Source organism: Trichinella spiralis, assembly GCF_000181795.1.
Source record: "Trichinella spiralis strain ISS 195 chromosome Unknown Scfld4, whole genome shotgun sequence".
NCBI lineage: Eukaryota > Metazoa > Nematoda > Enoplea > Trichinellida > Trichinellidae > Trichinella > Trichinella spiralis.
In genome coordinates this window covers 1,756,517-1,777,117 of record NW_003526943.1, presented here as the reverse complement: position 1 = coordinate 1,777,117, position 20,601 = coordinate 1,756,517, and the positions used below count along the sequence as shown (strand labels likewise).

At 29.9% G+C, this 20,601-nt stretch overlaps 3 protein-coding genes across 3 annotated transcripts; 2 read left to right on the top strand and 1 right to left on the bottom strand.

Annotated features, from left to right (window-relative positions):
* The first annotated feature begins 164 nt into the window (after positions 1 to 164).
* Tsp_00376 (conserved hypothetical protein) lies at positions 165 to 689 on the top strand. The gene is made up of 2 exons (XM_003376194.1): positions 165 to 211; positions 386 to 689. Exons 1-2 carry the CDS (start codon positions 165 to 167, stop codon positions 687 to 689), a joined length of 351 nt encoding a protein of 116 aa, XP_003376242.1.
* A 662-nt stretch (positions 690 to 1,351) lies between these two features.
* Tsp_00377 (putative tigger transposable element-derived protein 4) lies at positions 1,352 to 9,766 on the bottom strand. The gene is made up of 8 exons (XM_003376193.1): positions 9,553 to 9,766; positions 7,586 to 8,278; positions 6,466 to 6,494; positions 5,653 to 6,282; positions 5,058 to 5,129; positions 3,463 to 3,607; positions 1,816 to 2,088; positions 1,352 to 1,611 (listed from the first exon to the last, which is right to left on the bottom strand). The coding sequence occupies exons 1-8, from the start codon at positions 9,764 to 9,766 to the stop codon at positions 1,352 to 1,354; spliced, it is 2,316 nt and encodes a 771-aa protein (XP_003376241.1).
* Positions 9,767 to 15,535: 5,769 nt separating this feature from the next.
* On the top strand, positions 15,536 to 20,442 carry Tsp_00378 (putative RanBP1 domain protein). The gene is made up of 11 exons (XM_003376192.1): positions 15,536 to 15,574; positions 15,707 to 15,819; positions 15,845 to 15,880; positions 16,181 to 16,304; positions 16,865 to 16,972; positions 17,026 to 18,402; positions 18,480 to 18,557; positions 18,614 to 19,418; positions 19,855 to 20,006; positions 20,068 to 20,178; positions 20,266 to 20,442. The coding sequence occupies exons 1-11, from the start codon at positions 15,536 to 15,538 to the stop codon at positions 20,440 to 20,442; spliced, it is 3,120 nt and encodes a 1,039-aa protein (XP_003376240.1).
* Positions 20,443 to 20,601: the final 159 nt, after the last annotated feature.

Below are 20,601 nucleotides of genomic sequence, written 5' to 3'. Positions count from 1 at the left end.
GTCAGCAGCTGGAGCCACTGGCGAATGACGAAGTCTGATTGCCACTTTTTATTGTATAATAATGCACATAATTATATTTTAATATTATGTACAGAAGAAAATTTATCCATTTTATTTGATCATTCTGTCTGGTCCATGGATGGAACTTTCAAAATAGTTCCAGAATGGTACCAGCAGATAGATGTTCACCATCCATGTTTTTATTGCGGGGGTAAATTAGTGCCACTTGTTTATTGTTTAACTGTCTGAAAAGATCTTACCACGTACCATGTATGTTCATAATTTAATTTTAAAGGCGGTAGCGTTATAGATTGCCTTTCAGCCGCAAACAACTATTTGCGATTTTGAGACCGCCCTGATCCCTGCACTGTAGGGGCATTTCCAGGGGTCCACATACAAGGTTGTTCCTTCCACTCCTGCCAGTTCTGCGGAAGGTGACGGATCTCGGGATGCGTACCAGTTACATCCATGAAGCAGCAACCAAAAAAATAGTCAAAATGTTGCTGGTAATGGCTTCTTTGCCGCTTCGTGATGTACCTGCTGCCGTGGAACTGCTTGGCAGAGGTGCTACGGGTTCAGTAGCAGCCTTGTTCAATTATTTTCGAGTGGAATGGATGCCTTATGACAGACTGCCTCTGTGGAATGTATATAATGTAAATATTGGCACAAACAATGATTTGGAAGGCTAGCACTTCAAAATGAACCGACTTGCAGGGAAGCGACACCTCAGCTTTTATGAACTGCTCCAGTTGCTGATCGATGAGCAGGGTTCAACGGAAACGTTGATTCAACAAATGACATGAGAACGCGTCACCGCCAATGATTTACAGATAAAAAATAAAAAGTATGAAGAACTGCAGCAACGCATAACAGCATTGACTGCAGAATACGATGGCGGTACGCGTACAGTGGAACAGTTCTTAAGAGCTGTGCATCTGACCTATTACCTGAGGGGGAGAATTATTGAGTGCCAGCCTTTTCTGCAAAACTGCATTATTTACTTTTATTCACTCTTGTACCGTTTTTATTAGTTTTGTATTGTTTTGTTTTCAGAAGTTATTCAGATTCAGAAAGTTTTTTGATCTACATCTACAATCTACAATTTTATTAAGAATATGATATTATCATCGAGTTTAAATACTTTGTAATTACTAAATTCAAATAAAGGCATAATAAAGATACACGATCATAAAGATATCATAGTAATACAGTTTAATATATTATTGTGCATATACATATTTGTATGTATAATATTAATTTGCATATATAATGTGCATATAATATATTTAGCAAAATTTCTAAATAGAGCAATTAAGTCTTTTAACGCGTGAAAGATGCTTTTAATAGTATTTTATTCACAGATTTTTTCATATAAATCCGTTGATGGATTATGTATGCGAACGCACGCATCATTTTTCATTTTCTCTGCCTTTTGCTGGTAGCCAACACAATGAGAATCGTTGCTGTATTCAAATGCTTGACACCAGTTTGCACCGATGCAGTAATTTTTGCAGTCATGAAAAGCCAGTTTAATTTCATCTCCAAGAGCTAATCCTAATCCACAGTTTTCTAAAGCTGATTGGCGTGTAACTGTAAACTGCATGCACCGTCCTGAAAAAATTAAAATATTTAAAATGCTCTCTAATGGCTTCATAAATTGAAAAATGCCATTACCTTTTGAGAAAATGGTATTTATAATTAGTTTATCAATTTTTTAATTCTACCTTGCATTATTTAATGCTTATTGTTGGAATATGTCAAATGTAGTATTCTGTCAAAAATGAGAAAATTGCAATAACTAGAAAAAGATCTTACCATTATTATTTCTTTGCTTTTCATAAAGTGACCAAGATTGATTTGCAACTCGCTTGCATAAACTTGTACTTCTTCTTTCTAAATTAAACAGCTGGCAGTTTTCTTCTTTATGATTGAAAACAAATGCAGAGCAATGATCATCTGCACTGCACTGCTCTGAACAACTTTCATCTGTTATGAAAGGGTCAAACTGTGGAAGTTGTTTGCATCCACTCAAACGATAACCTTCATATAAAGTGAAACCGTTAAAATCTAAGAAAAAACTGAAATTAACTGGAAAATCTGATTAAGAAAAAACTGTTAAAAATTAGTAACTGAGATTTTATTATAAATACCAATGAAATATTGGGTAAAAATGATAAACACGAAAATAAATTGGTCTTGTATTGCACTTTAAATGCGATATTTAATTATTTATATAGTTTCAAGTTATGATAAACAATAAAATTGTGATACTAAAATAAAATAAATTAATATATTATCAATCAAACAGTTTCTAATTACCTTTGATATGACCAGTAATTCATTTGTGCAGAAAAAAGTAACTACAAATATGCGGATATGTTGCGTTACGCAACGCATTTCATATGTTTAATTTTGCAAAGAAGTTTGAAACTGAAAACTTTAATTGTTTAAAATAAAAATGAAATGAATCATATGTTTAAATCAGAAGTTTTGGAAGTATTATAATGATTAAGTATTTCACAGGCTGAAACATTTCATGAATATAAAACTGATGTTGCATGATCAGAAAATTATTTTTTAAAATTAACAAATAATCAACTTTCATTCAGTGAAAATGAAGGGAAGTGAAGTAATTTTGCATTGCATGTATTATTATACATCAAATTCTAAAATTTATAATATGTTTTTGTTTTCAAGTAAGCAGTAGCAAATGCATATGTTACAAAATCCGTTTTTTACGGCAGCGTTTCTCAACAGTTTTATCATCGCGGAACCCTAAATGTAATTTTTTGTCTCGCGGAACCCCTGCATAATTTTTCAAATGCTTTTTTTCTTTTTCAACACTTTTTCAGACAATTTGCACTTGTGACAGTATTTCGCGAAATCCCATTTGAGAAACGCTGCTTTACGGTCATCACTCTTCCACCCTATTTTATCTCAATTTTCTATTTTTGATTGGTCAAATTATTTAATGCATTGCTTATTGGTGATCATTAGATTCCCTTTATTGGACAATGAGTCATTGTTCCTTGAATTGAGTTTGCACGTGAACAATCAATACAAATCCATTATTTTGTATTTGTATAAATAAAAAATTATATAATGTAAATAACAAATATTAATTAATTATAATAAAAAATACGGTTTTATATAATTAGGCAGTTTTCAGTTTTATGAAAATGAAATTCAATGAACTGAAACACATTTCTGATAAAATTATATGCAGTTATCCAATTGTATTTCATCAATAGCACAATACAACAAACAAACAATAAGCATAAAAAAACGTGGAAAAGTAAGAGTTATATAAATAAGTTTTCATATATTTTGTCACTGAAAGTTTTATACAGTTTTTTAATGTTCTGAACAGTACGTATAAAATAAATGAAACATTGAATAAAAAACCATCATTTAAAAAATTCAATAAATTAACTTCAATAAAGAGCCAAAAATTTAACTTACTTGAACGATGATGCTCATTTTCTTCTTTTATTTTAGCTAATTTTAACAAAACACTCTTTGCAAACTTTTTATGTCCATTTTCAAAAAATTGTGCTGAAAGAACAGCAATATTAATTGCAATAAAAATAAACATAGCTCCTTTCCACTGCAAACAGACTGTTAATTAAATAAAGTCAACTTTCAATAAATAAAGTATTTAAAGCGTACTGCAAAAGACAATACTGCAGAAATTTTGATGTCTACAAAATTGAGACATGCCAAGTGCTGACATTAAACCAATCATTATACTGTAAGTAGTTTTTTAATATTTCACCTTTGTTTTGTTCACCTAGTTTAACTAACGCACCTCTTGAGTTTTGCAATGAATGCAATTTTTTGCTTCACGCACACATCCTGCTTCGCATGATTCTTTTAAAGCATCTTTTGCACCGTCAACCCATTCATATCAAAATATTTTAGCCTAAAAAAAGTTGTCAAAACAAGCGGTCGAAATTAATTCGTCTAAATATTTATTTGACGTTTAAGTTTTAGCTTGTCTTTCTTTTCTCATTGCTCTAGTCAGAAATGCCCTTTCTCAGAAAACATCATCAATCAGTGTTATCAAGCATTCTAAAATAAAAAGTAAATTTCATATCGCATTTAATACTTGAAATAAATTTAAATAAATAAAAACAAATTTGATTATGCTTCATAGAATTTCAATTTTAGAAACTTATTAAGTAATTTCAATGATTTTACCATTTAGTAATGCATACTGATAAAATCAAAATATAAATAATATTATTTATTTATTTACTTTTATTTATATATTTATTTATATACACAAAGTTATTTTATTGAAATTGTATGTATTTTTAGCATAAAAGTTAGGCCTTTTCTTTTTAGCATATAATTAATTTCAAAAATTGTTAAGCATTTTGGTGTTTCTTATTTACTTTTGTTCTGTGTTTAAAAAATTATAAAATTAATGAGCAGTATTAGGCATTTGCAATATGTTTTTTCAATTAAAATGAAAATTTGGCAATGCAACTGAATCATCATATTTTAAAATAATTTCCAATCATTAATAAAAACCCACTGACAAGAAATGAAGAAAATGCAGCTAGAATAATTTGATAGAGAGTTAAAATGCTTGCTGAAATTTTTCAATAAACAACAGTTCCTTTTCCAATTCTTAAAATTATAACAGTAGTAAATATTTCTAATAAGTAATGATAAAATCAGTAAATATTTCTGATGAGATAATCAATATAAATTAATTTAATTTAATTTAATCAAAGCATTATGTGTGCATGTCTGCTGGAAATTTCATTTCTAGCTTTCACAAAGCTTATTAAAAAAGCTGTTCTTCAGAGCACATGAGAGAAAAAAATTTCCGCTTTAACTACAGCTATAAATAAAAAGGAAAATTCTTTTTATTTTTGTTTTTTGAACAAGTAGCATTAATAAATATTGTTAATGAAAATGAATTTCATTAAATGATACTATACATACTAGGAAAGATTAAATTTTGCTTATTCATTTTTGTATTTTGTATTGAAACACTGACTATTGAAATTTACTTCAGTAAACAAAATAAAACAATTAAATTTTACCGAATTTTGAATTTGCACACCATGTGGCACTAGTAAGTTGTTCACCATGTGGTTTTGCCAGTCAGGACGAATCTGAAATGTCACTGAATTCTCATTTATTTTGCAGATAACATAATATACAAACTAGAAAATGCAAACTTTAATGTTTAAATTTTAAAAAGTTTTATTTAAAAAATTTTAACTACTAACGATGAGTTGTCATGGAAACCTTCGAAGTTTTGTTAAACAATCGATATAAATTATAATTACAAAAAACTGCTCAAAAAATATTGCACTATTTACTCGTTTTCAAATAATGCACTCTTTTAATAATTTAATAAGGGTGATTGAAAGTTACAAAATAAAATTGCCCAAACGAATCTATGGTGCATCTCAGTTTCTTCTGCTGAGAGAAATACAGTGAAACCTGTGTAAGTTGAACACCCTCCGTGCAGAGAAATTTTCAACTTAGAAAGGTTTTAAAGGGTTTAGTCGAAAAAAAGGCAGTTCATCAAAAATCAACAAATAGGCAACTCTTTTATTTGTCATCAACTGTTAAGTAATAAAAAATACTATTTTGACAGCTGCGTCGGATGCGCTTTTCTGCTTCCATTACTTCTAACTTAGATTCTATTTGTAAAAGTGTTGGTGCTATATCAGGGTGTTCTTGAAACGAATATCTTTGTAATTTTCGTATCATTGTTATTGCTTCTGAATATGTCAGTTTCTCATCAACTTCTTCTGATAACACCTCTTTGGCAGTCGACTTTGACAACAACTCCTCGACGATTTCATCAGCGATTCCTTCTGTGCATTCATGTACATTAGCACTCGGTTCATCAATTACACTCGGTTCAACCGCAGCTGCTTCACCCGAAATCGTGCGAAATTTTACATTATGGCGACGCGTAAATGATTCCAGCCAACCATTGCTGGCATGGAAATCATTTATGCCCATCCTTCTAGCAATATCGATTGCCTTCGTTTGAAGCAATTGTCCAGTTATTGGTATCAGTTTGGCTCGACAGCGAACGAAGAACTGAAACATGAGCTCGTTTACTTCTGCATTGACGGTTTTGCGCATTCTCCGACGTCTTGACTTCGATGAACTGCCATCGAACTGAGATAGAATTTGAGCTTCATTTTTCCTTATGTTGCTCACAGTTGATAAAGCAATTCCATATTCAGACGCAACTTCTCGCATAGACATTTTCCCTGTGCGCAATTTCTCCAAAACGTCCCTTTTCTGCAGTAGGGTTAGTTCATTAAGAACTCGAGGTTTTTTTGAACGATTCATCAATAAACGTTTACGTCGAATAACAGGGGTAGCAGAAATAAGCAGTAAAAAAGATTAAGGCAAAAATAGTATCAAAACTACCGTATCCTAAACGCAGGTACGCAGAATACAGCACATAAATAATAGACGCACAATAACATCACAAATACCATCTGGTTCACCTGGATAAAATGTGTTCAAAATACACAGGTTTAAATTTAATGTATCAGCATGACGCATCCGTTCGACTTCTAAGTTACGCAGATTTTACTTACACAGCATTACGCAAGTGATAAGAGATATACTGTGGCAAGTGACATTGAAGAATTGTTCAACTTAGACAGGTTTATGACTTACACAGGTTTCAACTTATGCAGGTTTCACTGTATTAATTATTAATGGCCTTCTTAACGTAATCAAGATAAATGAACAAGAATTATTCAGCTTAAGGCCCTATTTTCTGCTTTCACAATTGAAAAAAGAAATTTATAATTAGTGAGCAATGCTTGTTAAAATGTGAAATTGGATATTTTTGCTAATTAAGTTTATTTAAAAAAGAGATGTGGATAGTAGAAAAGAAAAAATTCAAAAGTAAAAGTGAAACAAAACCAACAACGCATCCAATGCTTATTACCTTTTTCTGTGCAAACTGAATAAAAAAACTATTATATTAAAGTTAAAAGTATTTGACAGATATATGAATTGGCAGATATTAAAAGTAGTATAATGAAAATTAGAGTTATACTTTATAAACAAAAAAAATAATTTCCATTCTGTTATTAGTAAACTGATTGCTTTAACAAAACAGCATTTTTGACTAAAAGCTTACGTGAGAAAATAAATAATTATTAAATGTTCACAATTGTTAGAATTGCAACTTCCGTATATATATATATATATAATTTTAATCATTGTATTTTAAAATTTCATTTTGCTCCTTACTTATAACTAAACAATTCAAAAATTTGACATTAACATCTATATGAATCTATAAATATATGTATATGTAGAATGCAGAAAATTTAATTTTAAAAACATATCTTTGTTGCGCAAAATAATCAGCTAAATTTGTTTGTATTTGTACTTGTTTATTGATATAATGAACTTCATTGAAAACAACTCAGCGTTCAGAATCAGACTGTGCGAAAGATTAATTGAGCATTTCTTTTCAATGAATATTGGTCAATAGAATTTCAGATTCTCCGGCTAGTCAGATTTATGACGGCTGCATCAACTTTGTTGAAACAAAAGACAATTTTAGCCAGCGACTCACGCAGACCGGAGTCACTGCTTATACGATAAACGGCTGCAAACGAAAAGCCAATATGCTGTATAATCCAGAAATTATCAGATATTAAGTCATTTAATGAATGCAGCATGCTAAGCAATTCCAATAAATTAGGCAAGTTCAAAAATAGAAATGTAACAAGAACAATGAATAACACTTGCTTCATTACAGTCGCTTCACGTCTGATTTGTATTGCCCGTATACCTGAACAATTCGACTTTCTGCGCATTAGCATTGATAAAGCAAAAACGTAAATCATTATGCTTATTGTGCCAAGAAAGCTAACACAAAATAGATGATAAATAACATATGCTTCGCTGACACATTCCAGATAATCACACATGATGCTGATTTCATGATCACTTTTTGTTAAAGCGCTGATCCAACACCATGTTGCATCAACAACGGTGAAAAGTACATATAAAGCAACTGCCCGATCCAAGCAACGACGAGCGTTCAAGCTTACATTTGTAAAAGTTATTGCAACGAATGAATTTATGGACATAAGTAAAATGGATAAAGAAGTCAAATTGTCACCAAGAGCATATAAAATTACGTTCGGGCTCGTTAGTATGCAAGTGATCGGATAGACCATTCTTTTGCTGTCACCAATAATCAAAGGTTTCACATATTCAGTGCAGTATCCAAGTCCGAGTAAAGAAGAACCAATTGCATAGCCTAAAATTCTCAAATAGCCATTCCGATATTCAATTTCTACATTACTTTTAGAGTGCACAAATCTCAACATTCAAATATTTTAACAAAAAAGCTTAACAAATTTAATAAAAATACAAGGCTGAAATAAAATAAAATATATTTAAACATAAAATATAAAATCAAATTTTTAATTGAAAAAATAGACAGCTAAAAATTAAGTACTACTTAAAATTATAAATAACGTTTTACTTTTTCAAATAATATGTCAATAAAAGCATGAAATTAGTAATAAATGTCACTAATTATTATCAATTAAAAGATTATTAAACAAAAATATATCATCCACCACTTTGCAATTATGCACGAAAAAGTATTAAGAAAAATAAAAGCATATAAAAATAGAGAAGTGAAGTTTGCTCATAAAAGAACACAATCATACGTACACAAATCAAAATACAAAAAATTACAAATTTTAGACTTTGGAAAACAAAATACTATGAATAAATTTCTTAAATAAATAAAAGCTTTAAGAAGCCGAGGATTTCACTACAATCTGTAGTGAAAATACCACGTATAAACAACTTGGTGCATAGCCACTTATTGTTAACGATTACAATTACAAAGCTAAATTACAATTTAAAGCATACTTATATGTTTTATTCCACTTCTTTGTTGTGGATTAAAATTCAACTCAGTGAACTGAAATGCCAATTTAAATAATAAAATTTAATAATAATGCTGCTTTCTTTCCACAGAAAATTAGTTCCATGCATCACTTATTTTTTGCTTTGCTTTATTATTTGCTAGAAAAATGTTAACGTAAATGTTAACAGATTAGTTTTTGTACAATTCAACCTTTAAAATTAAACAAACCAACTGTTTAAAGTTTCATTAACTTTTATCAAATGTATCCAATGGGAGAAGTGAAATAGAATTTATCTTAGTCTGAGTTGATAATTTAATAGTAAAATGAGCTTGCAGATAGCGATCTAAATTAAAAAATAAGAGATATAATATAGCGTAAAAATTAAATCAATGAATTAAACTATCATTTAAGAATAAATATTTCTAATAAATTATTAATTTAACTCTGATTTACACATTACCAATTTTACAAAGGATGCATCAAAAGAAAACAAAAGATGCAAATAAATAAATAAATAAATAAATTGAAATTCTTTACAATTTATTAAATGAAAACTGATTTTCCGTAACAAAATAACTTATAAATTACATAAATTAATATTCAAAACAAAAAACAAATTGTAAACTTGTAAATTTCCAAGAATACCTACCTCCAAGAAATCTGTCCATCCTGTTTCTTTTCTTCTTCAACAAAACAGTGATAAAAAGCAATGTATTGCAAAAAAAATTGCAAACGCCTAGCAGTGCTTGGATAAGAAGGAAAGTTGGATATGAATTGATATCATTTTCGACAACTTCTGGCAAATCGCATGAATTTTGGCACGCATTGTTCGCCACTTCATGGACCAATGCTTGCAATTCCATAAAGCAACAGTGAAAGCGGATGTTGTAAAACTTACTGTCGTTTGTTGCATAGATGAAAGATGTTCAGATTGATTTTGTCAACAAAACAACTTTCAATGGAGGAAAAAATGGAAATTAAAAAATTAATAGCAAAAAAGAAAGTTGCAGCAGCAGTTGTCATTGAACATTTCGCCTCCATTCAATGGAACTAGAAATCGTAGATCTCGGATCTATCGTTCTTTGTAGTTAGGAAATGTTTCGGCAATGTCAATCCAAGTGCTCGTCAGCTAAAAGTTTTGAACAATAATTTAATAATTCATTTAAACAATTGAGAAAAATTATCATCGTTGCAATAAAAAATTAATCAACCAATCCATCAATGCTAAAGCGCTAATAACGTCACTTTCAAAAACTTCGTACTTGCCATTCATTCTATCTGATATCCATGCAACATTTATTTAGTCGTTGGACAATTATAGCTGCTCTGCGATACTTCCTTACTTACTTCAACTGATCATTTCACAGTGAATCACCTTGCAAATGAAAATACATTTTGAAAATTTTCACAACTAAATTGTAATTATTCTTCATTGCACACAGTTGCTATGAATTAGTAGAAACATCGTAAATTTTCATATCTATCATATGCAAATGTAATATAGATTTAGATCGAATTACTAATTAAAAAAAAGAATATGACAATTTTACTCGGTTATTTTGTGATAGAAACGTATTTCAACAGTTTATTGTCAATGCAAAGCCCACATTCAGATGATGAATAGAACAGTAGAAGCTTATGTAACTCTTTTTTATTATATAAAAAAACTTTCACTTATTGATTTTATTGTAAGTCCGTGAAATGTAGAGTAAAATGGAGTTAAATTACTTTAATGACAGCATAAAGATCACAAATGAGTATGAGCATGTTTGCTTCGATATTTCAATACCTTACAATATCAATAAAAAATTGCATATTTTCATAGGTGATGGGTAAATTTATTACCTTTTTTAAAATGTTTAATTGAATATTTCTTTAGCAACCGTAAAGCAGTTCGATGAAACAGAAAAAAATTGGAGTGTTGGAAACAGATAAACTTGATGATTAATTAAACTTGTCAACTTAATTGTTCACGTTGTCAGTTTAGAATAATTAAACACTAACAACTGGATTAATTGTACTGTAGCAAAACTTTCTCATATTTCAAAAAATGTTTCTCCAATTGAACATTCTCATTCAAGCTTTCATCCCACTATTGTATTAATTAAACTTTTAAATAATTAATTTAAAAAGTAAACATTTTTTGTAATTCTGTGCTTTTGTTTCTGGGCACAAACCTTCCTCAATTTTAAAATGAAATTAAAAATTACTGTCATAATTATAAAAATAATACTTATTGGTAATGCTAATTTACATGGAAAAGTTCAACTTTTATATAGAAAAACATATATCATATTCGCATAAATATACAATCATCATGCATTCAAAAATGTTGAAAAGTTAATAAAATCATTATTTCAAATTGAGCAAAGAAAGCAAAAAAGGATCTACTACCTCAACGCATTACTAAAAATTAATATAAAAAACGGGAAAAAAATTTTAAATAATATTCTCAGATATTTAAAAAGCAAAGAATAAAACAGCATGCTAAAGAATATTTTTTTATTACGTCTTGCATTTTATCAGTCGTTTTGCTTCGGAAAACAAATTTTGATTTGCAAACAATATTTTCAGATCCGTATTCTTAGATGGTAAACATCCGCATTTGGAGAAAATAGAAATTTCCATACTAGATGCACAAAGTCAATAATTATAATTTTGCTGTTCAAAACGATCGATGATAATTTAATTTTTCCAATTTTAGTCCAAGAACTGGATAATTTATACCTGCCAGTGTGAATTCTTCTTCACGGTGCACTGATTTTATAATTCATTAAAAGTACATATATGATGGTTGAAAAACAATCCGTTCAATCAAAGATGTTCAATGTTGAACAGATATTAAAATATGGTGACAATTCAGCTTTAATTGAACCAACCAATTAAAACAATGCACAATTACAATATCGCATATCGGACTTTGCTTAAGCAAGTATGAAAATTGAATCTCAATTCTATAATTCAGTTAAATAATTCATAAATTTTCAACAAAGGTTCAACTGAAGCTGAACTAAAAATTCACTTCATTTTTAAATTCAATTTCGTATCTTCTAAATAATTTAAATCATATTTTGGCTATTCAATTTTCATTACGTGAAATTATATTAATACTTTAATTAAAGATGTAAATGTTAACTGCACATCTTATTGACACTAAAATGCAATTTTGAAAGAAAAAAAATCCTTCTATGAAATTAACATTATAATCAAATATAAAAATAAGTAAATTGGGAAATAAATAAAAACTTCCCCTAAAACAACCAATGCTTTATTTTTATGTTATGTTATACAGCTTTATAATTGCATTAAAAACTCCATTATCGTGCAAATTAAAATTTACATCCTTTACATTTATCACGAGAAAAACTTTGCTAATTTCTTTAATGAAAACAAACCTTACAATTTAATGAATTTCTATTAAAAAAAATGAATAAATAAAATTATTACATCTAAACTGACCAAAAAAGAGAACTCACGTCTAACTTCACATAATTTTATAAACACTTTCATCAGCAACTGAAATATTTTTTACTTTTTTAAAATCTGCAATACTTTTCTTAATTTAAAAACAATTTTAATGTTACAAAAATTTAAATTAAACAAATACTTTCAAATAAAAATACGAACACAACAGTTAGGTAGTTTTTTTAATAATAATAGTTATCTAAAGCATTAAAGTTTTAAGTTTATCTAAATGTCTTCCTTTTAATTAAAACTGTTATCCAGGTATATACTGAAATAAGTGCTTTATTGATTGTACTTCCTTCTTCTATACAGTGATCACGATTGTGCATTTTTCAAAGAAAAAAACAAAGCAGAATTCATAAAACAACTTCATATATTTACAACATACTCTTCAAATAAAATTAATGTCTGACAACTATATTTCATAATAATAAATTATTTAATAATTTATGAAAATAATGAGAATTTTGAACAAATTGAAATAAACTAATTACTTTAAATCATATTTAAAAGGTTCATGAAAAATAATCTGAAAAAGATTATAATTTACGAAAATAAGAAAAATTTTTTTCTGATTTAAAATATAAAAGCATTTCGCATAATGAAAACAAATAATTCATTGTATTCAAATAAGCAAAGTAAAAAAATTATAAAGATTTAATATGCTTAACAAAGATTATACAATTCTTTGCTCCACATACGTATATTTATTTATTTACATGATAAACCGTCTATGCTTTTTAAATTTTTTGAACACACTTTAAATTATATAAATAATCGGAACAGAATCAAAATTAATTATTCCAAATATATGTTAAACCTATTAATGGCTTTTAAACGTGATTTTGAAAATACCTTGAATTAAAAAATAAAATTTTTTTTCAGCTAAAACTACCAGCATTTTATTAAATAACGACTAAAAATCAATTTTTGATGTTTTATGTTCAAAATAAGTATTCCACTTTCCATTACACTGTAAAATAAAAACACATGATAATAAAATTTTCCAAGTTGCACATATTACATACTTTTTATATATTTCATATACACACTATATACACATACACTGTATAAAACAATTTAAATATTTCTTTATATAAGTTTTTAAGCGCGCATAAATTTTACAAGGTATGCGCATTTATGCTTATCATGCGCAAGTATGATTTTATTTCACTGCTCCATAACTGTTTAAAAGATGAAATAAAACTTTTGTAAAAACTACAACACAATATTAGAATACCCAAATATACTGACAGACGCTTCACTCACTTTTCTGGGAAATTGATATTTAATCTTTCCCTAAAAAATGCTAGATAAATAAAATTAAAAAAAAGTAATAAAATATAACTATACCGCAAAAATTTATCCACGGCGTCATCATCGTCTAAGTTAAGATCATTCAAATCAAAATGATTTGTCGATCGTGAGGTGGAAGGTAGATTAGGAAGTTGAAACTGGATCGCTTGTTTGGGAAGCCGAGAAGAAGCCATATTTCGCCTGATAGCCATGATATCTTGCATAATAGATTCCTCGGAAAGCTGATGAACCATCATTGGTGGTCTTTCATCCACTGCAATTTCTTTTGTAGGAGAACCATCTTCAGCGGCGCGACGGCGTAGCTTTCTTTTTTGACTGACAAATGCAGTACCTTTACGATCGTCTGCTAAAAAACGTCCCAAATTCAAATACACCTGAAAATTTTTCAAGCTCAAGATAACCAAATAATTATTTAAAAAATAATAATTTAAAAAACATCGACTTAAAAGTATAATTCGAATACCACAACATATTGATTTTTCTATTTTTACTCCAGCGCTAGAAATTCGGAAATCATCATGCATGCATCACTTATATTTCTGCCCAAGAAATTATTAGCTGAACAATTAAATTTTTACCTATGTCGTCATTCAAATATTCGTCTTCGATTTGCGATCGTTCATCATCCAGTTTATCTAATACCGACTGCTTTAATGCCACTAGTGCTTGCTAAAAATTGATTCATTATGGTAAATCGCTCGCCAATTAATTTAGACAGTTTAATATAGAAATTTACTGCAAATTTTAATAACATGGAACAAAAATAATCTAACTATCATAATACAGAATTTTAAGTCTTGAAATTCATTTTTTGTAATTCAACCATTTGCATAACCGTGTAACAAATCAAAATATCATTTACAAATTGCCCAACAAAAAACAAAAATTAGTACATAAAAATATATTATACATACTATAAACACATCAGATTTAATTACTCTATAATCTCTAACGTTATGCATTATAAAACATTTTTGCTTAAAGACACAATTTCTGATTGTTAATAATTGTTAATGTTAAATTAAAAAGTGATTGTTAATAACTGTTAAATAGAACGGCATAAAACACCATACTCCGTAGTCTTCAATAAGTTTTTTCACAGTCATTCGGTAGGTCGCATTAATCAGATCTTCCTAAAATAATTTTACTAATAATGAAAATTATACATTTCATTTTAAAGAAAATAAATACTAATCATAAAAACAAATTATAGCAAAATTTGGCTCGTAATAAATTTCATAAAAATTTCTTACTTCAGTTTGAGCTGCACGCAAAATGAAATTCTTTCTTTCTTCTAATTTTCTATCTACCTCTGCGCAAAAACTGTTATACTCGTCATTTTTCCCTTCGAACAACCTCTCACTTTCTTGGGTAAGCAATTTCCGCTTCTGCAAATATACCCTAAAGTAGTTATATTTAAAAAGTATCAGTTAACAGTTGTTTAACAAACTCTTTTAAAATATTCGTTTTCTGTGTAGCTTCATTTTCAGAACTGTTATTACTCATCCTGAACACTTGCTGTGATCAACAACAACTACCATAAAACAAAAAACGATCAAATGATCATTACAGTAAAATAAAACTCAAGCAGAAATAATATTAAATTTATTTTTTAAAAATTACAAAATTTCCTCATTTTATTCTTTAAATTTAAAATTTTATTTAATTATAATTTAATAAACAAGATACTATGAAACTTAATGTCGATAGAGCAAAAGTCAAATTACGGTAGACTTTAAATGATGATCAAATTTATCAGCACATAAAGTAAAATAAAATGAATTGCATAAAACATTTATTATTCCATTTTATAAAACATTATAGACCAATTTTAAATTTAAAATGACTAAATGAATGTTGAATTTAAAAAATTGGGCATAAATCAAAACGTTTGAAATTGTTGAAAGTGATTCAAAATTGTTAATAAAATTACATGCTTACAAATTTATAATTCTTTAATTATATTTACAAAGATTTTGCAAAGTATTTACATAGTTTACTTTAGTTATTAATTTATTCAGGTTAAAGATGATGATGCTTTATGCATACTGTACGTAACTACCGTGTTTGTGTTTGACGTACGTTTCCCGAATTTTGTTCTTCTTTTGATATCTTTACATCATTTTTCACATAGGTATACATTATTATTATTTTTTTAGAGTGTTTAAATTTACAGCTATAAGCCTTAGCCAAGGGTAATCAAATTTGTATATAACTTTTGTATGTTGACTTAAAGCATTTTTATTTGCTTAATTTTAGTCATTATGCTTTATATTTTATTATTTTAAATTTTTCTTTGAAAATATGCAACATAAGCGTTTTTGTTGCATAATAATTGGTACTTAATGCATTTTAATTCAAACTGAAATGGTATTGAATAATGTAGTCACTACAGATAATAGTGTAGAAGTACTTTGTAAGATTAAAAGTGATTTGTTTCATTTTTAATTGTTTGTCATTAATTGATTGTTATTTTATATGTAATGTATCTTCAGGAATATGGATTGTAATCTAGTTGTTCAACTAACTTTACAAAATGAACGTCTGAAAGACCTGTGTCAAAAAATGGAAAATTTGCAAACAGCGGAGAAAATCGGTGAAGCAGAGAAAGTTAATCAAGTAACTATGTTATACGTTTAATAAATGTAGTATTTTTGAGTATGGTTGGTTTATTTAAAATTTTTTGTTAATGATTTCATGATTATGATTGTTTTTGCAATGTTAATTCTTTATTTTTTGTAATTGTTTTTTATTTGGAATGTATGCTTTAAATGAATAGAACTGGTTTTAATTCGTTGCAGTTTAAATAGTTGCATAATTTATGAAAACTATAATTTATTGTTTTTGTTAATTTTATGTATTTATAAATTTGAAAATGATTTTATGTGGTATGTTTGCACACAAGGTATAAATCAGGACGTAGCAACAGTTAAGCATTATCTGAAAACTTATTTCCACAGTAAGTTAGTGGCTATTTTTAAGAGGTTGATTATTTTAGAGTAGATTTAATGCAGTTGATTACATGTATTTTAAAGATTTCAAGCGTATTTGTCATTGTAATATATGTATATAGTGGTAATATATATATTTTTAGTACAGATTAAATGTTTTAAAATTTAATAAAGCATTTATGACAGTTGATTCAAATTTTAAATAATCTGAAATAAATAATGCTTTAGGTTTTGATAGCAAAGGATTCCTTGAACGTTTCGAAAGATTTACTTGCTACGTGTGGAAAAATGGCTGATAAGATGGATCGAGTTTTGGAAAGGCTGTGTAAATTTGATGTAAGCGAAATGCAGTTCTGTGAATCGTTTTACAAATTTTGTTTTTTATATAGGAACATATTGAGAAAGTGGGAAGTCACCTTCAACAGTTTGGAAATGCTCTTCAACATTTATCAACATTGGCATCGTCAACAGCGACCCGTTTGCAAACTGGAGTACCAGCGAAAGCCAGCAATTTTCATTTGCCTACCAATAACGCAAAACCTCCATCCCATGAAAAATCTGTCGTCTTGGAAGATTTGTCGAGAAAAGAATTCAGCTTTACTTTAAAAGAATGTTATTTGCAAAGTGAAAAAGCACCACCAAATTCTGAAGCTGTTTTAAAGAAAATGCCAATTTTACCTGTTGAATGCAAATCACCAGTAAAAGAAGTAATTGGACAGGGTGATTCTCTTACGAGCACGAAGATTAGTCCGGGAAATGAAGACGTGTCGTCTGGAGAAGATGAGCCGGATATATACTTCGAGCCGGTGATTGCTTTGCCTGATCTTGTGGATTTGAAAACTGGCGAAGAGGGCGAAGAGGTGCTTTTCCAAGACCGAGTGAAATTGTACCGTTTTGACTTCGATTTGAAAGAATACAAAGAACGGGGCGTGGGCGAGTTGAAGATTTTGCGCAGTGGTGATACTGGCAAATTGCGGTTGGTGATGCGTCGAGAGCATGTGCACAAACTTGCCGCCAATCATTACATTGACGCCGATTTCGAACTGAAGCCGAAAGGTTTGCGTTCTTATTGTTGGCAATGTTTGGATTTTTCCGACGGCGAGATGAAGCCGACCACGCTGGCCGCGTTGTTTACATCATCGGACGCGGCTAATGAATTTAAACTGACCATTGAAAAGCAGCTTGGCAAAATTAGAAAGGAAACATCTAATCCGGTAAAGGTTGTGGAAGTGAGTCAACCGAAGCCGTTTTCACCGGTAAAGAACGAGCAGATGCCGGTGAAAGAGGAGAAGAAATCAGCGATTGGCGATGTTGATTTCATATTCGGCAAGTCATCTGCTGATGAGAAGCAGCGATCAGTGTTAGGTGGTGGTCAGTCGAAAACCGAAAGTTTGCAGTCAAATAATCTTTCATCTGCATTTTTCACTTTTTCATCTTTGTCAACAACAAAATCTGCTGAAGAAAACAATAAGATGCCGAATGCAGATGCGCAAGTGAAATTTAATTTTCCGCAACCAAAATTGACAACTGGGTTCAGTTTGAAACCGGAAACTTTCAATTTCAAGACTGAAAATTTTGATATGAATTCAATGAAAAAGACATCAGATGCTAATTTGGCATCGAATCAAGTCAATAATGACCAGGCAGATGCAGCATCGAAAAGTCTGTTTTTTGGATTTGGATTAGGACAAGCGAAATCAGATATATCTAGCAAAGAAAATGCATTTTCATTAAAAATGCAAAATGGAGATAAATCAAGTCTACTTGTAAGTGTTGTGCTCAGTTCAGTTATGTCCATTGTTAGTGTATATATTTACGTGCATCTTGCAATGAAATATTTTAGGACTCGAAATCGTGGGGCTTTGGTGCTTTGGCAGCACTTAATCAAGCTGGATCGTGGTTATCAACCACAAAGAAAGAGGTATGAATCGATGTTTATTCGTATATAAGTGTATATAATTTGCTTTACTTTTTAAGGAAACGAATGATGACGGTAGTATTAAAAATAAACAGAATGATGAAGATGCAGAAACGGAGAAACATTCATACTCAGCAAATGATAGCATTGAAGAAGAATGTGATTTTGTTTTCAAGCCAGTGATACCATTGCCGGATAAGGTGGATGTGGTTACTGGCGAAGAAAATGACGAATTGATATTGAAGCAGCGTTGTAAATTATACAGATACGCGTCCGATTTGAAGGAGTACAAAGAACGTGGTGCTGGTGATTTGAAGCTGTTGCGTAACAAACGGACTGGCAAATACAGACTTGTGATGCGTCAGGAGAAGGTGTTGAAAGTTGTTGTCAATCATTACGTTACCAAACAAATGAAAATACAAATATCGGAGCGCAACGATCGGCTCTGCATTTGGCAGTGCAGAAATTTCGTTGACAACGAATTGATCGAAGAGACTCTGGCTGCCAAATTTAAAAATGTCGAAGCTGTGAAAGATTTCATGGAAGCAATTCACCAGGCTAAACTGTTAACTGCTGACAGTGAACCAGATCTTGAAGCTGAACGAGATGAAGATTTGAATAATGGAACAGATAGCTGTTTGTTGGATAAATTGAAGCCGGACCTCCAATGTTGGAGATGTGTAACCTGTCTGGAGCTGAATCAGCCGAATGTACTAGCATGTGTTTGTTGTCATACTGTTAGGGATGACATCGATGTGGAGAACGAATTGAGAGAGGAGGAGGAGGAGGAGGATGAGGAGGAGATAGAAGAACAGAAAGGACAACAAAATGAGTGGAAAAATGTCGATTCAGCAGAGAAGAAGAGTAATTAAATTTTTTTTGCAATTAACCCTTTACCTCTGTACTCATATTAATCATTGCATCTGTCGTTTTTTTGTATCATTCCGAATATATAGAATTTTTTGTTTTCCACGCATTGCATTAAGCTTTTTTTGTTATTTCAATGAGTGAAATGTTGGAATTTCAATTTTTTTTTTCATTTATTCTAATGAGACTTGAATTTTTTTCTCTCCTTTTCCATTTCCCAGTTTAGAGAACCTTTAGATATGTAAAAATGTATGTGCAATGCTCCTTACTTATTGTAATGCATTTTAAGAATTTAATGTGGGAATATTTCTGGTTTTTTTCTTTATGTTTTCTAAAATAAAACAACTATCAATACCAGATTATTACTTTTCTGTTTGTTTTTAATATTCTTCTGCATTTGAAATGATAAAAAGATGATGCATTTTTTGTTCAGGCGATGATGCACACGAGAGAACTGACAAAATGATTGGTAAAATGATGCCGTTGCGTTGTTCATGTGAAGGAACAGAGTCGGAAGCGTGTTTCGCATGTGCATTTCAAAGGGGGCTGTGCGTCACTACGGGAAAATTGCGTTTTCACAACACTGTTGTTCTTTTTCTTTCATATATGATGAAATGAACTTTTTTTTGAAAAAAAAAATTTTTAGGATGCTTGGAAGGAAGCGGTGATGATGATCACGGCGATCAATGCAAGCGGACCTGTGGAAATGCATTTCTTTTCAGACGTTGGCGAATCGCTCTTTGAAAAAGAAATATTGGTAAGTTGTAGAAAAAAAGTTGGATTTTCTGCTTTGAATATGTATTTTTTTCCTAAATAATGGAATGAGTGAATTTGGAATTTTCAGCCACCAGTTTTGCCGTATTTCAAAAGAGCTGATGGGAAGGACGCTGACCAGATGCTGATATTGGAATGGGAAATAGAATCAATGCACATCCAGTTCACGATAATGCGTGAAATTGCGATCAAGATGGCGAATATTGTAAAAACACTTTCTCATTTAATACTTGATTTCCCTTTTTAATGTTTTTCCGACTGGCTGGTGTGCATGGTTGTTCCGTCTAACCCAACTAACTGACTTTGCCTTTTTTTAATCGATCGATGAGAGAGGTTTGAAAGTAAAATTATTATTTTATACATTCGATTTTGTTCTTGTCCTAAAACACATCCTCACTTAAGCGAT